Raw genomic sequence first — 18,329 nt, 5'->3', positions numbered from 1 at the left:
TTCAACAGAATTATGGTTTGATCTTCTTCTCCGATCTTAACATCCTCATTCATCAGTTTATAATTAAAGCAATTCGTTAAATATGCCCATGTGTTCTTTGATATCAGACACATCTGTCATTTTAAAATTATAGAATTGTTTCTTAAGATATAAACGACTGCCTAAGAATTCCTTCAAGTACAAACTATCTAGTTTCGTCCATCTTCCTGTGGAGGTGTTTTGATACAGGGCATTGTAAACAAAATTGTCCGCTAAACACAATTAGATCGAGCTTGTAGTCCACACATCAAGTTCATCCCATTCTTCATCACTCATAAATATAAGACGCTTCGCCTTACCAAGGAGAGCATGTTGCAATCCTTCCTTAACTATAAATCCTCTCATCTTAACATTTCATAGTTTAAAAATGTTTCTACCAGTGAATTTCTCTGTTTCGTACTTCACGTTGAACTCTTTTGTCAACATATTTCATATTAGAACTCGAAACCCCAACATTTACTTTGATTCCACTTGTTGGGATTGCACGAAAGCAAACACGAATTCAATCAAATAAGACAATCAAATGCAACACAAACACACAGAGATCACACAGTTTTTTCATGAAAAAATCCTTGGGGAAAAAATCATGGCACAAAGTGACGGCGAATCCACTATGAAAGTGAAATTACAAGAGATGGATATATATACTTATTGATTCGTACAACCCCAAGATTTCTTCACAAAACCCTAACTTTACTCTCCCTCTTGCTCTAGAAACTTCTTGTATATGATTCACCCTAATTCCCCGTATATAACCCTGTATATAAAGTTACAACTGAATTAGAAAACAAAAAATGAACTTCAACAAAATCATGCACGTCGGTTGATAGAACCTTCGATAAGATTAACAGCCGTTAAGAGTTTGCCAATGGAATCAAAGCCACCTTCAATAGATCAAGTAGCACTCTATAAACCATCCAACAAATAACTAAAAGAATTTCATATTTTCTCAACAGGATTAAGTAGACGGTCGATGGGATTGATCGAGTGATCCGTCGATGCCATCAACGTACTTTATTTCAAATAGATTAAAGACACAGGGTTGAGAGATGAATAAGCTGACCAGCGATGTGAAAGACACAAGTGTCATTCTGTGATTGCTAGGAGTTAATATAGCTAAAAGCGTTAACATTGATTATTATTATTGTTGAGCAATGAAATCTGTCAAATACAAACAAACAAAAACGCGTTGGTAATTAGCAGGTAATCCGTACACTAGCTAGGTGGCCGGTGGAAAAGTTCCGTGAGCCCTACCATGATATATGTGTCTTACCAACGCGGTCTGCCCCCATTTTGCTAGCTATTTTAGAGCACGAAGCTCAAGCAGACCACAGCACAGAAAGCAGAAGGAATTGAAGAAATCGGATTGCGTCAGTACGCTATTACCGTACTGAGTAAACTCAATTGGGCCCACCTTGAATTTATATGGTCTATCCACGCAGTCCATCCGTTTTTCCATCTAATTTAAGTGGTTGAGCCCAAAATTGAAGCATATCCAAAGATCAAATGGATCATAACACCAGAAACAGTGGGGATAATGATTTCCACCGTTGAAACCTTTCTAGGCCCCACAGTGATTTTTATTTGTCATCCAACCTATTCATAAGATAATACATACATGGATGAACAGAAAGAACAAATATAAGCTTGATCCAAAACTTCTGTGGCCCCCAAGAAATTTTCAACAGTAGAAATTCAATTCAACTGTTTCCTGTGGTGTGGTCCATTTGAAGATTTTATATGCTTCAATTTTGGTTCCATCACTAAAATTATATGGTAAAATGGATGGACGAACTGGATAAAATACATAAATCATGGTAGACCTCAAATTAGCGCAGGGAGTTACACTCCACGCAATCCGCTTCAGGAATTGAACACCTGCATGCTGCAGCTAAAGTTTTAGATCAAGCTGATATTTGTCTTTGACCTTCGTACAGTGTTACATGATTTCATGAACAGGGTGGATGGAAAATAAATATTTCTAGGGTCCCAAAAAAGTTTTCAACGGTAAACATTCACTCCATGATACCAAAGGTCGGTCCAAAACTCAAGTGGGCCACTTCACGAGTGAGAGATTTTTGGGCACTGAAGTTGATGGATCGTCTGTTCACCCACAATGTTTTCTGTGAGACATCCACTCTGTCATGCGCACCTTTCTCTCGTCCGGATGCATAGCTCAGGTGGGTCACACCACAAGAAACAATTACTAATCAAATACGATCATCAAGTAAAAAAATGGTGGGCCTCATATCGGCGTTGGATATGAATAAGGTGGGACCGTAGCCAAAGGTGTGAAAGACACGTGTCATTTTATGATTGTTTGTAGTGAATGGAACTGAAAGCATTAACATTGGTTACTATTGTTAGGCAATGTAATCAAATTTTAAATTAGATAAAGACAAACTAAAACGGGATATGTGGAATGGCCGGTGACCTTACACCAGTCAGGTAGCTGGTAAAAAAGTTATGTGGGCTCCACCATGATGTATGTTTTTTATCCACACCGTTCATCCATTTTTTCAATTCATTGACCACACCAATGGAAACAGTGGTGATTAAATCTACCATTAAAAACTTCTTAGCTGCCACAAAAGTTTTGGATCAAGCTGATATTTTTGTTTTACCTTCATCCAGGTCTGTGTGACCTTATCAACAGGTTTGGATGGAAAAAAAGCATTATAGCATGCCCTAAGAAGATCTGAACGGTGGGTGCCACTATCCCCACTGTTTCCTGCGGTGTGGACCAGTTTAGCTTTGGATCTGATTCAATTTTTTATATATGTCCTAAACGAAGCTGGAAAAACGGATGGACAGCGTGGATATAAAACAGATACACCATGGTGGCCCCACAATGGCCAACACATCACACACCAATGTGGGGGTGGTGTTGGCAAAACCACCTAATCCGCGTCCATTGTAAATATAGCTGAAAGCATTAACAATGGCTACAATTGTTGAGCAATTGAATCAAATATTAAATAAATAAAGATACACAAATTAAAAAAACTCTTAAAAAACTCTCTCTCTCTCTCTCTCTCTCTCTCTCTCTCTCTCTGTGAGCGTGTGTTAGTGTTTGCTTAAAAGCACAACAGATTCTGACCCGTCCACAGTAAGCTGCACTATCCATAACAGTTCCAAAACCCCATCATCACACTCTTTCTCTCTGTCTAAGGTGTTATTATATATAAGTACATCAACTTGTATGGTATTCAGCAAAGAGGTCTTCTTGGGAGGAGAACTGGGTTCTGTTCTCTACTTGGGTTTTGAGTCTTTCAAGAGATTCTTTCACTAGAGAGAGAGAGAGAAGATCCAAGAGAAGGAGATGGATGTGGAGACAAGACAGAATTTCAAAGGAGAATCCATTCCCCTTGAGGTCTCAGTTGATTGGAGAGGCAGAGCCTGCAAGCCCAATAGGCATGGAGGCATGAGAGCTGCTGTCTTTGTATTGGGTCTCTCTCTCTCTCTCTCTCTCTCTCTCTCTCTCTCTCTCTCTCTCTCTCTCATTCAAATGTCTGCTTGAAGTGCTATTTTGATTTCAAAATTTTCTTGAAAACTTCCTGTTTATGAAGTATTGGATCCTTCAGTGTACTTAGTATTAATGATGTCATCAAGACGTCAATAAGAGGCCATTGTGCTGCAATTTACAGATTGGTTTCTCTATGTAATTTTCAATTTAGTGACTTTCAATTGTTAGCTTTATGGCAATTAATTTTCTCAGTCCTACAAAGATCTGATTCAGTTCCCTACTGAATTTTCTTCTTTATTAAGAAGGGTTTTAAAGAATCAGTGGATTGAGGAGAGTTATTGTTGTGAATTTGGTTTTTCTTTAATTTAATAGTGAAAATTCAGATGGGTTTTTATTTTTATTTTTTTGGTTTCGCGGTTATTTCTGGCTTTCAGTTTTTGAAACGGGGAAGTAGCAGCTTTTTGAAGGAAGATAGGAAGATGAATTTTATTTATTTATTTTTCTTAGATTGGAAGATATGAATTGGGTTTTGATTTTATTTTTTAATTTTTTTTTTGTGACTGGTTGGTTTTTCCAGGCATTCAAGCATTCGAAATCATGGCAATTGCTGCAGTTGGAAACAATCTCATAACCTATGTATTCAATGATATGCACTTCTCTCTGGCAAAATCTGCAAACGTAGTCACGAACTTTATAGGGACTGTCTTTCTCTTGTCTCTGGTTGGTGGGTTCCTCTCTGATTCTTATCTTGGGAGCTTTTGGACTATGCTCATCTTTGGCTTTGTGGAGCTCTCAGTAAGTTTTCTTTTCTCCCTTTTTCTACTACTAGTCTTCTCTTTCAAATTCCAAGATTTCAATTTCTATAGCATCCTTTTTTATTATTTTCATATTTAGATTAATGTCTTACTTAAAATCTTTTATTTTACTAACAGGGTCGATTTATAAACGTAAGGATGACATAGAAGTTATGAAAGAAAATGACAGCTCCAACCCTCCCTTTCTCTGACAATGAGACTAGAACTTGTAATCAATCGAAAACTCATGCATAAAAAGAGAAAGAGAAAAAACAAAAAAAAAAAAAAAAAAAGGACAAATGATAGTGACAATGCTATTGAGAGTGTGAGAGAGGGTTGAATTCGTAAAAATAAAATAATAAATAAATAAATAAGGAAAAAAAAAATCTGAAATTTTGATCAATACAAAAAATGAAAAAAAAAAAAAAAAACATTTGTAGAACATGACATAATCAGAATACCAAACCAAACAAACTACTTGAAAAAAATTGTGAGGAGAAAAGACAAGATTACAGAGAAAAAGAAAGAGATACTACTTGCATGTGTAATGTATTTGGTGGGCTTTTCTTTCAGGGCTTCATACTACTATCAGTCCAAGCCCATCTCCCTCAACTAAGACCACCAAAATGCAACATAGCAACTGAAGGACAGAACTGTATTGAAGCCAAAGGCATTAAGGCCTTGATTTTCTTTGTAGCTCTCTACCTGGTGGCCTTAGGGAGTGGCTGTCTTAAGCCTAATATGATCTCTCATGGGGCTGATCAGTTCAGAAAGGAAGATCCACAGCAATCAAGGAAGCTCTCCACCTACTTCAATGCTGCCTACTTCAGCTTCTGTGTTGGAGAGCTCATCGCCCTCACCGTCCTTGTGTGGGTCCAGACGCGATCGGGGATGGATGTGGGGTTTGGAGTGTCGGCTGCTGCCATGGCCATGGGATTGATCAGCTTGATTTCTGGTACACTTGTTTACAGGAACAAGCCTCCTCAAGGCAGCATCCTCACCCCAATTGCACAAGTAAGATGGACTCATTATCTTCTCCTTAAATGATGCTTTGCAAGCGCCAAGTGCTCCACATGTGCTGACGTGGCTCATATGTGTTGGATACATTCATCAGTAAAGCCCATGGTGAATATGTTCTGGCCCAAAAATCAGGATGGTCCACTTGTGTATATTCAATGTGGAGTGTTGATTAATCTTTTTAGGTGTTCATTGTTTGTTTGCACCTGTGGCCCAGCCGAGGAGTGGACTAACATGTTCATTTGACTAGGGCACATTCTCCGTTGGGCCCACTCGATGCATGTACTGGATCTCATTTATGTGCCACGTCGGAACACGCTTGGTTTACAAGTAGCATTTCCTTTCTCTTAGATGACTTTCTTTCATTTCAGTTCTATGAAAAGTAGCCTTTTGGGATTGTGATTATGCTGATTGAGATCAGCTTTTTCCTTGAGCTATTTTTATGCTGATTGGGAACTGTTCTTGGGTTTCTAATTTTCAGTTATTTTAAGCTGTTTGGAGAATTTTGTTTAGTTGTTTTTATGAGAATTGCCCTTTTCTTCTTTCTTTATGAGAACTGTTCTCGGGTTTCTAATCCTCAGTTATTTTAAGCTGATTGGAGAATTGTGTTTGGTTATTTTTATGAGAATTGATCTTTCCTTCTTTTATTTTATTCTTACAAGTTAAAGAACTTCCTTCTACTTGAATCATTCAAATATCATGAAAAGATTAGTTTCTCAGGTTTCTGCTTACACTGTTTAGGAGTGTTTCTTGGGTATGATAATGGTGATTAAGGTCATTTTTTTGGGTTATTTTGTGATAATAAGAAACAGTTTTCTTCCCTATTCTATATAGATTAAATAACATTTTCTTTATATGTACTTTTCTGAGAACTTAAAGAACTTATAAAGCTATCTTTTTCTTGGGTTTTTGTTGTGTTAATTAGGATTAGAATATGGGTTTTTGTTAATGTTAAATAAGGGCAGTTAATATGTTGTTTTAGTCCTGATTGCAAACATCTCCTTTTGAATGAAAATGAGGGATTTTAATTGGATTATTTTATCCTGATGGAAGAATAGCTTTTTGGCTTTTGGTTATCTTTTGTTGAAATAGCTTTTTTCACTTTTGGGGGTTATGTGTACTCTAATCCAGAATGGTTTCTTGGGTCAAGTTTATCTTTATTGAAACATGGCTCTTGGAATATCTGTATGTGCTTCTCTCTCTTCTTTTTTTTCCTTTCTTTTTAACATGAAAGTCTTCAATTGCTGTTGAAAGTGGATTTTTAATGTACTGTTGCCTTTTGCAAACTTTATTCCTTTCAGTCTACGAATTTTTAGATGTTACATCACGCTTACACTTAGCTTCTGTAATATCTAACTGGATTGTATTTCTCTCTCTTTCTTTTTGCTTTGTTGTGTTGTAGGTTTTTGTTGCTGCAATTACAAAGAGAAAGCAGGTTTGCCCATCTAATGCACAGATGCTTCATGGAAGCCGGAACAATGCTGCCAACCGCGTTTTTGCCAGCGGCATCGATTCATCTTCTCATGGTGGAAACCTCCTTCACAACGAAAAGTTCAGGTGCGTACGTGTTTGCCTGTATAGTGACTGTGACAATCAGTCGCCAAAGCAGGAAATGTTGTGTGTTTCTGGAATTTTCGAAAAATCAACAATGTCAAATTTTTTAATGATTTAGGAAACAAATTGCCATATTTGGACTAGCCATGGGTTCTTAAAATTCAAAAAAAACAAAAAGAAAAAAAAAACAAAAACAAACTCAGCAGTGTTCTAATGATTTTTTTATTGCCTGTCCACAAAATAGGAAATCATGGGTTCTTAAGATTCTGTTTAAATTCACCATAACCTCGCTCTTTCAATTTAATGAACAGATGCGCAAGTAAAACAGATCATGGGTTCAATTAATGTTGGGAAATTTTATAATCCTATAGTTCAATCAGAGTAAAGCAGATCACAGAGTATTCTTGGATTTCATATGCATTTCATTTACTCCCATTCAAACACAACTGAGTAAGCCATTTACTCACAATTCATTCAACTCGAATTTCATTTCTCATTTACCTCCATTTACTAGCTCCCAAACGAGCCCTTAAAATTCTTTTGTATTTTACTTCATTTTTCTCTCTTAATCGATTCAAGCCAAGTTGCTTTAAAAAAAGGACTGACCATCTCCTGAAAATCTTTCCTACTCATATTAGAATCTTTATCATAATTCATATATATGGATGATTATAGGAATTGTTGTTTTTCTTCTTCTTCTTCTTCTTCTTTAAGTTGCCAACATCAGACATCCATATCCATGTCTTAAGTTACATAGACAATGCTACTAATTGTAGACTGAATTCTTCTCATGCATTTTCCTTTCCAATGATTTCTACAAAATTTCAGGTTCTTGGATAAGGCCTGCATCAAACTCCAAGACGGCAAGGAAACCCCGTGGAGGCTATGCACCGTAGCCCAAGTTGAGCAGGTCAAGATAATCCTCTCCGTCATCCCAATCTTCGCCTGCACGATCATCTTCAACACCATCCTTGCCCAGCTCCAGACATTCTCTGTCCAACAAGGAAGTGCCATGAACACCCAACTCACATCCAATTTCCAAATCCCACCTGCTTCCCTCCAATCCATCCCATACATCATGCTCATCTTCCTAGTCCCACTCTACGAGACCATCTTTGTCCCCCTTGCCCGGAAGGTCACCGGCACCAACTCTGGCATCTCACCCCTCCAACGGATAGGCGTCGGCCTCTTCATCGTCACATTCTCCATGGTCTCAGCGGCACTGGTAGAGACCAAGAGAAGGGAAATGGCCACATCCCCAAGCAAAGAAACACTCTCCATCTTCTGGATTGCACCACAGTTCCTAATTTTCGGGCTATCGGAGATGTTCACTGCGGTAGGCCTCATCGAGTTCTTCTACACACAGTCAATGGCTGGGATGCAATCCTTCCTAACAGCCATGACCTATTGCTCATACTCATTTGGGTTCTTCCTGAGCTCCCTTCTGGTCTCTGTAGTGAACAGTATCACGTCGAATTCAAAGGGTGGAGGTTGGCTGAGTGACAATGACCTGAACAAGGATAGACTAGACCTTTTCTACTGGTTGCTAGCAGGCCTCAGCCTCCTGAATTTCTTCAACTATCTGTTTTGGTCTAGATGGTATTCTCACAATCCATCTCTGACACCAACTCCACCACCACCACCACATGATTCTCAGGGGGAAGGAGAATCCCACTACAGCTTCACCTCTTCAAAGCATGTTGGAGCTGACAATATACCTTAGAAAACATTATCTTGTCTTTTGATGATTTTTCCCCTCAACTTATCTTGACTACTTTGTAACTATAAAAGAAAAGATAGAAAGAAAGAAAAGTAAAGTAAAGAAAGAAAGAAATACCATGTTGGTCTTGTGTGGGGCCCACTTTAGTGGCAATGCCAGGTTTATATAACCTTTGTAGTTTCCTTCTTTTTTTTGGGGTCCTTTCTTTAATAATTGACTATCTCAAGGGAGGGTTTTTCAAAGGGTCATGAGGGTTTTGATTTGATTCTAAGGATCTTGATCGGTGTGTGTGTGTGTGTGTGTGTGTGGTGTGTGTGTGTATTGCAGAAGTCTAAGAGGATGTTAGGTCTAATTCCAGCTACAAGATTCAATGCATTTATTCCTTTTTTATCTTTTTTTATATGTACCCATGTCATTGCCCTTGACCATAGGATTTGTATCATATTTCAGGTTGTCAATTTGAACAAGTGGGTCCCACGGTATGGCCATCCAGACTGGCAGAACAATCCTATCCCTTGCCATGCGATCCCACAAATAGACGGGTAGGAAACCAAATTCAGTGCCTGGTCCCATTGAATAAGAGAAAAAGGACAAAGGTTGGATGGTTAGGATCTCCAATCTTAGATATTTTAGAGGCATGGTCCATCCAAGGTAGGGCTCATAGAATCAATGGTCTGGATCACCCAAAAATGTTCCCACTTGTATCCTTGTATCAAGGATCAGATGATTCCTCCCCTCATAACGTGAAAGCACCTTATCCCATGTTACTAATTTAAATAATAAAAGAAAAATGGGTGTGGTGGGATGATAGTCCTTTTATTCTCCCCTTTAGTTAGTTAAGAAAGGAAGGACTCTCCCCAAAGCAAATGCCAGTGTATTGTGATGTGATAAGAGGATAGGGAAGAATGAATGAAGCCACTTGTATAAAAGTAACAAAAGAAATTAGTTTAGGATTGTAGACTCCTAGGCAAAATAAAAGGTCCCTATGTTCTCTTTCCTCTCTCTATCAAACTCCCCTTTCCAAAGAAACATGTCCCATACATGTCTCATCCGGCGCCAGGTCCACCCCTGCAACATTCCTCACCATTGATATCCTCCCATTACCTCTGGCTGCCAATGTGTTTGCCATTACCATGGAAGATGGGCCCATGGGCAATTTGCTTGTCGGTGACTCAGTGAAATCATAATTACAGTGAGGACCCGGTCATAGATCGACCCGACGGTGAACTTCGATGCAACTTTAGTGTACCCAAGAAAAGATTTCTCATCTAATATTATTATCCTTTCAGGCCGCATCTAACTCAAGTTATGTAGTTTGGTGTGTTTGGATAGAGGAATCCAAAACATGGAGATAGAAAACTAACATAATATCCTTGGGAAATGAAATATTGTGAATTCCAACAGAAATTTTGTTGTTTGGCTTAGATAATATTTTTGCATGAAAATGTTAAAACATTGATATTAGAATGAAAAGTTGTTTAACATGGCCTTAGCAATTAGCATATTTCCACCTTTTTTGGGTTTTATAATGTTATAAATGGAAATTGATTTCATGGAAATTCTATTCACTTCCAAAGTATTCAACGTGTCCAAACACTGCATTGGAAGCAAAAGCTCCGAATATCATATATCCCTTTTCCACTCATTATATATTGGCCCATGGATGCTTCTTTCTTTTTCTCTGCCAAATGCATGTTTAGGCCCTCGAAATAATATTTTGTTCTTTTCAGGTGGTAAGAGAAAAACTTTTGATACTCTGGCAAAGTGTGCTGGTTGATACGCAGGCACACAAAAAAATAAATAAATAAATTATTTTCAGCATATAAGTAACTCAAATTAAATCATCCTAAACCATGACCCATTTAGATAGATCACAAACCAAAAGCTACATTGGTTTGACTTTTACTGGACAATAGAAAATTAAAAAATTGAAATAGTCAATAGTCCAAATTCAACAGTTTTCCATTAATCAGATACTAGCATCACTCAGTGAGTCGGATTTTGAAGCTCTTACCTATCCATTGTAAATTATGCAATTTGGGTGGTTTAATTTTAGTTAATATATGCCACATGTACTTAGTTATGAGATGTTTATCAAAAAGCTTCTGGCTTAGCCTGCTTCCAAAAGTACTTCCATATGACCTTTGTTCACTTAAATCTTAATTTCATCGACGCGTACGGACCGTCGTTTTTTTATCGACCAAAGACAGGGAGACCCATTATCACCTATATTTTTATCATGGGCCGAGGTACATACATTTGAATCTTGAACCGTCTTTCAAGGCCTCGAAGTTCACACTGGTTTCACATCTAGGCTGTGTTTGGATGCACAAACAAATTGGATTGCAATTTCAAATCTTGAGAGGGGAGAAGGTAATTGTGATTTGATTGCAATTTCAATCCTCACCAACAATGAATGCTTGTAGATAATTTGGCCAAAATATAGGACGGCCCACTTATCAGCCAAGCTACAGTTTACAACACAAATGTATGGCAAGAAAACTTGCTATAGACATCCATATGTTTTATACGTTGTGGCCCACCTGATGTAAAGCCGGTGGGGGAAGGATGGACTGAGCAGCCTCGTTCGGTGATGCAGGGAAGGACCTGATGAGGTCAATCACTGTCTTCCTTAGGGATAACTACTGCAAATCTACGGAGCTCTCTAGACTCCTTATGAAGATTCCTCGAATCCACTGTATGAAAATAGAAATAATTTCTAATAAATTTTTAAAAAATGAAATTACAATCATTTAAATACTGAACTCAAACTTAGGATGGAGTTTTAGACTCAAAACTCCCTAAACAAGCAACTTATTATTTACAGACGGTCATGATTCTTACTAGACTACATGGTTTTCAGCCAAAAATAGTAAGTGTCCAATTTGGCCTAACCACATTACTCTCATAATTTTTCTAAGTCTTTTTCATGTTAGGCACGTCTTCTAAAATTGAAAGGATCAAAAGTTACGATCAAATTAAAACTTACCATTAATAGTAAAAACAAAAATAAAATGCGCTTTTGACCGTCAATCTAATGGATTCTCGCAAACACAAGCAACCCCGCATAGTTAAGTTGGTTGGCTAAAGTAGCTTCTCCTACCCCAAAATCATATATGATTCTTTGAAAAACTCATCCCAGTTTGTGAGATACGATTATTTTAAGGTTCCAATGGTCCCGGTCACTTCCACCTCCAATCGGGCCTTCTCTAGTCTATCTTTGCCATGAAAATATCGGCGACCTCTACATTACTCGGCCCGGGTAACGATGAATGGCCCCAGTTCTATCACCAAGCGGACCACTATTGTACACAAAGTATGGTTGGTTTAGAGTCTTTTGTTAGCAGTTTTCATCCAACTTACAGGTGTAGTTTAAAGGCACCTGTTGGCCCTTGGGGTCATGTTTCAATGATCGAAACCATTGATATGATTGGGACTTGTTATGGACGGAGGACATCTTTAAAATATATATAATAAAAATAAAAAATAAATGAGAGAGAAAGAGAGAGAGAGAGAGAGAGAGAGAGAGAGAGAGAGAGATTGACCAAATGGGCTTAAAATTCGTATCCAAATCGAGTACGTGACAGGGCCCAAAGGCCGGACGGACTAGTGTGACTCAGTGACAGCACTACTTTCCACCTGAGGAGTTATTTGATACTCTGGCTGCCTACCATGCTTGATACACAGGCACTTAGAAATGGTGCATGAGGCATGCATTCACTAAAATTATGTGAGTCACAGTTGCAAAATCAGATTGTTCGAACAACATGAACAAATGATTCGTGGACATTTGTTTGTTGAAATAGGACCGTTGGATATTCTCTTTTTTAACAGTTCACCAATCTAATAGTCAGGGAATGAAATGAGCATATACTTTCTGGGTTCATGATACCACTCAACCCGAGCCATAGAGATGGTGGGTCCCACCATGAAGATCATCTGCAGCGAAAAAGAACCACAGCGGTCAACTCATCAGGCAAGCTGTGGGATCAAAATAAATGAGAAAATTACCACTGTACACCCCACCTTTTATCCAGCGTATTTTATGAAGGATCCAAAACTTACCTTCCTAACTTAGACCTTGCACGTACGGACAGAGCATTTGAGGGCGAAAATACCCCTGCTTTTCAAAGTGAGTTTTCGTTTCTGTAGACCTATAGCTACGGATTATACCGCAGCAATAGGTTGCGTAGCCGTAGTATATCCAGCTTCAAATGGTCTGTCCGTACATGCAATGTCTAAGCTGAGAAGGTAAGTTTTGGATTTTCATAAAACACGCTGGATAAAACGTGGGGTCTACAGTGGTAATTTTCTCTAAATGGACGGCTGACCCAACAAGGCTGGCAATTGGCTAGGCCTGTCTCCAGCAAAGTCAAAGCTCGACCCGACCAGCTCAAAATCGACCCTTGGGTCCGCCCATTGCCAGGCCTAAAAAAGGTGTGGCCCACTTAATGAGTGGATCTGCCGTATCCTGGAGGCAGATGCTCTTCACGGGGCCCAACTTCTTTTTGGATGGCTGAGATGTCTTATACATGTCATTAGAAGAGAATTGATCACGTGTAGAACATCCGTATCAGTAAAACAGCTGGCCCCACTATGAATATCAACCTTCTCGAAATTCAGGCTGATCCACTCACTAGGTGGGCCACAAGTGTAGGTTGAGTCAGATCTACGGTTTTCTGTTGATTCCAAACGGTGTGGCCTACCGAATGAATGGAACAGCTGTATTTTTCCAGAAGTGATATTCACGTAGGGCCTACAGTTTTCGTGGTATTGATGTACTAGACAATGGTACGTTGGCGGAATAGGCCTGCCGTACCACAGCTGTTGTTTGGGTTGGGCTTTCACCGCCCGAGTTGCATCTTAACTGATCATCTGAGCCGTTCATATTATGGATTTTATGCTACAGGGGGCATCCTAACAAACATTTGTTGACCGATGATTGTGTAGGAAGATGAAATTGGAACACAGAAAACTAATTGAACGGCTCACATTCCAATGAAAGAATCAAAGGTTAGGATCATCACAAAAGCATAATTGTAAAGTCATTGTTTCCGTAAGGCAGTGACGAAAACATGAGCGGTTCAGATCATCATCTAGCATCGGTTGGCTTTCAGTTTGTACAAGTGGGACCCTGGTTCAGGGATCCAAACCGTTGTTTTTTTTAACATATGCACTCGCATCAAGGACCCTGCGATCCAAACCGTTGATACTACAGAACCTACAGAGGATAGACCATGCATCAAATAATGTCCTGGACCTAACGATCTTAACCCTCCGTTAGGTGGCTCGAAAAATAGAGAGTTAAGAAAGAAAATACGGCAACGGCTCACATTAAACCCAGAAAAGGCCAAATATTCCAATTGGGAATTTTTTGATGCATAGACCATCTAACGTGAGCCCCATCGTTTCAATGGTTTAGATCAGCATGGTTATGAGGGCGCGGCTTCGGATCGGATCCACCAAGGCAGGTGGGACCCCTGACTATGGAGCCTACCGTGATGTATGTAACTACATCCACGCCGTCCATCCATATTGAAATCTCATTCTACGGCATCATCCAAAAAATTAAGAAGATTTAAATCTCAGATGGACCATAGTACAGAAACAGTAATAATTGACCATTAAAAACTTCTTGTGGGCCACAACAGCTTTGAACCAACATAATATATGTGTGGTCTCTTCATCTGGGTCTTTTTGACATTATCAACAGGTTGGATGGCAAATAAACATTCCAGTAGAATCCATGAATTTTTTAATGGCGAGGATTCAATCACTATTGTTTCATGTGGTGTGGTACACCTGAGATTTGGGTCAGCTTCATTTTTGGGATAATTTACTAAAATGAGCTTTCAAAATGGTTGGACGGTGTGGATTTAAGGCATATACATCACTGTGAGCCCCACAGTCAGGGGTCTCAACCGGATCCACCAAAGCCGCGCCCATTTTATGAAATGACAAACCAAAATGGACGGTACAAGCGCTACCAGGCTGCTCACACCACCAAATCATGATCCAGACCGTACATTTATAAGGTCCCACCATTACATGGCTACCTGCTACAGATCACACTCATCTGATATCTCATGTGGGTGTACCAACCGATTTGGAATTGGCCAGGTCAGCACACCAACTTGCCTAAAACCTCTGCTCGAGCCGCATCTACCAGCGGTTTAGATTAAGTTGGAACAAAAACACGTGGCTCTATTAAGTACATATGTGCTAGATCCAAACCGTTAAATAGGCGCCGCATTGCTGGATGCCAAAGGCAAAATGTTATGCTACTCCATTTCATCTGGTGGACCACGCCTCTAAATCTATTGAGGATCATTGATCAGGACGTCTATTTAGTAGGGCCCACCACATGAGGATCGCAGATCTATCATCATGTATGCCAAGTTGGCACGTTTGAGCGGTTAGTCCGCGGATAATGACATCTTGGAATTACGGGTGGGTTTGCGTCAGGTCGCGGTCAACCCAAACCAGACCCGTTTACTGCAGGGGCCAAAATTCTGGCTGGAACTGACACAGACCCCGAACCCGCCCACTTAAAACCCACTCAGCCCAAGCCCGACCCACCTAACTCATTCAATTGTAATCGGATTGGACTTAACCAATCCTTCTCGACCCTACCCCATACCCAAACTCATGTTTAAGAGGGGAATATGGGCCAAAAGCTGTCCGATCCTGATATATGTTCTGCACTTAACTTCGGATTTTGGGGTGGTTCAGGTCAATGGTCCAGCCCGTTGATAGCCTATACGGCAACCCAAGCACGACTCATGAACTAGAATGGGCCACCTTTTCCAGAACAAGCCCGAACTGCTATCCATTTAGCTTGGCCCGAACCCATTGGAAATGGGCCGGACCAGTTGACCTGTGGACCGACCCTACCCATTGCAAAACCTGATTTTGTCTGCTAGGCTCAGGTCAGGCCCATTGACAATCCTACTCGGAGTCCAACGAGGATCTTTGTTGTCAGGATGGCCAAATAGCCCTACGAAAGAGGATTCATAACTTTCCACCCAAGATATGCATAGTATCACATGGGCTTTAGTTTGTGCAAGTGGGGCCCATCTTCCTTGTGGAAGACTACTCTGAATCTCCGGAGGCCTCTAGATTCCTTAAGCGAGCAAGGGATAAAAGCACGAATAATTCTTAATAAATTCCAAATAACTTGTTTGATGATTTTAAAATAATAATAATAATAAATATAACTCTTTAAATAAGGAACTCAAAAATAGGATAAAATTTTAAACTTAGACTCCAACTCTAACATCTTAAAAACATAAATTTCTATAAATAGTAAACTTATTATAAATTGCAAATTTACTATGGAGGACTTGTATTCCTGTTATTAGACTTCATGGCATTATTCTCTTAACCATTTTCATGTTCGTACACGACTTCTTCAACTCAAAGAATCAAAAATTACACGTTGAACTAAAACTTATTATTTATAATAAAAATGAAACTGAATGGTGTTTTTGACAATTGATCTGATAGAATATAGCAAATCCTACAAGGATAACTCAGCATAACGGGTTGGTTGGCTTAAGTAAGTCATCTTACCCTCAAATCATATATAACATGTCGAAAAACTTATCCCAATATACAAGATACAAGTGATTTAAGATTTTGACAGTCTGGATTCTCTGGGCCATCTTTGCTATGAAGGTGTCAGTGGCCCACTCTACATCACATTTGAGGGCTGCCAGGTGGAGCTTTAGGGTCCTACTCATCAACGGTGTGGGCCACCCGTTCATAAGCCCACTTGTACAGGCACGACTCAAGTATACCATGCAATGGGCATAAGCTCGGATCAAGGATCATATGTCCAGTCCATGTGCCATCGTTGTACACTTGTGCGAGATCTGGGCCATTCATGAACAGACCCTGCACAGAACATGAAGACCCACCGGAGCATCCAATGAACCGCACACGTACTTGAAGAAATGTACAAAAGAGGCAACAAAGCATTCACGTGGCTCCCTGCACGGCCACCACCCTGAACCCCTAAACTTGGGAAACGGACTGGCTACTCCCGCTGCCATCAGCCCGGTGGCTGATGGTCTATGCTCTGTGGACCCCACCATGATGTATGTGTTTCATCCAATCCATTCATCCATTTTTACAGATCATTTTTGGTTTGGTCCCAAAAATGAGTGGGAAATAAATCTCAGGTAAACCACACCACAGGAAAACAATATTTATTGGATATCCACCATTAAAATCCTCCTAAGGACCACTATACTGTTTATTTGACATCCAATCTGTTGATTAGGTCATACAGACCCAGATAAAGGTAAAAAAAACAAAGATCAGCTCGATCCAAAACTCTTATGACCCCCAAAAAGTGTTTAATGGTCAACGTCCATTCAACATTGTTTCCTGTAACGTGATCCACTTGAGATTTGGATATATCTCATTTTGTCTCATATTATAAAATGATCTAGAAAAATAGATGGACGGCATGGATGAAACACATACATCATGCTAGAGCCCATAGAGAACCGATCATGAGCCATTGGCTGGTGGCAGCGGGGAGTAGCCAATCCGTTTCCCGGCCAGTACCTGCCTTCAATCCAATGAAAAATGGCCCGAACCATTCATCAAGCGGGCCACCATTCTAAAAAAAAGAACTAGGGATAAGCGATCCCATTTACCATATATGTGAAATTTAAAGGCCCACATCGGATCCAAATAAACGGCAAGGATCTCATGCACGTGTCCAAAGTCAACACGTGTGTTGTGAATCTCCCCACCTTAGCGTGATTTGGCTAACCTTCCTGAAAAAGGCCCTAGAAGCCTATTTATGACAAAATGACAAACACGTAAGTGTATACTTAATGTAGTTAGGTCATGCCTTCGCCATGACTTTAATCATATGCCATTACCACATCTGCACTTCTATTCCTGACAAATTATCTACGTGGCCGTATGTACGGAAAACTTCGCATACACCTTAGTTGCATTTGGCCTTGTTAATACAATATCGCCTATCTGAGACCGTCCATTAGGTCCTGTCCCCTCTTCATAGGCTGAGATATAGAAATTGACCTGATCGGATGACCTAAACCCTCTATTGAATGGCATGAAATAATGGATGGACAAGATCATTAGAATATAGGCCTATTCATTGGTGTGTATGATCATCCGACTTGTTTTATTTTTATAATGAAGTATATTAAGAGTGGGTCGGACCGAATTGATGGACCGGATAGGTGATTTGTATGAGTTAAGAGTCCAAATGCAGCTAGGTGCACACGAAGGTTTCTATGCACTTTGCCCACTATATCATTTCTCTTTGGTAGCGTGCGAGCAACGAGGACACGCACGTGTAGATGTACGCGGATTTTCTGCATAAGAGGTTCCTGCGCTGGAAACCTAGGTGGGGCCCACCGTGATGTTTGTGATAAATCTACCCCGTTCATCCGTTTTGTGAACTCATTTTAGTTTATAAGACTAAAAACGAGAAGGATCCAAGACTCAAGTCGGCCGCACTAAAGGAAAAGGTGGGTAACGAAATTACTACAGTTGAAACCCTCCTGGGGTCGAAAGTGATGTTAACATGCCATCCATACCGTTCGTAACGTCATTCCTACTGAGATGAACTGAAAACATAAATATTAGCCTGATTCCAAAACTTATGTGGCCCTAGGAATATTTCAACTGTGGAAATTCAATCCTCACGTTTTCGGGCCCACCTGAGTATTCGATCCAGATCGTTTTTGTCCCC

At 39.8% G+C, this 18,329-nt stretch overlaps 1 protein-coding gene across 1 annotated transcript; it reads left to right on the top strand.

Moving 5' to 3' along the window:
* The first annotated feature begins 3,109 nt into the window (after positions 1-3,109).
* Positions 3,110-8,832, top strand: LOC131242729 (protein NRT1/ PTR FAMILY 4.4-like). Its single transcript, XM_058241559.1, has 5 exons — positions 3,110-3,488; positions 4,083-4,300; positions 4,873-5,313; positions 6,719-6,873; positions 7,699-8,832. The coding sequence occupies exons 1-5, from the start codon at positions 3,362-3,364 to the stop codon at positions 8,591-8,593; spliced, it is 1,836 nt and encodes a 611-aa protein (XP_058097542.1). The 5' UTR covers positions 3,110-3,361; the 3' UTR covers positions 8,594-8,832.
* Positions 8,833-18,329: the final 9,497 nt, after the last annotated feature.

This window comes from Magnolia sinica, chromosome 4 (assembly GCF_029962835.1).
Source record: "Magnolia sinica isolate HGM2019 chromosome 4, MsV1, whole genome shotgun sequence".
Lineage (NCBI taxonomy): Eukaryota > Viridiplantae > Streptophyta > Magnoliopsida > Magnoliales > Magnoliaceae > Magnolia > Magnolia sinica.
Note: the sequence above shows the minus strand (reverse complement) of the source record. Positions and strands in the feature narration are given on the sequence as shown.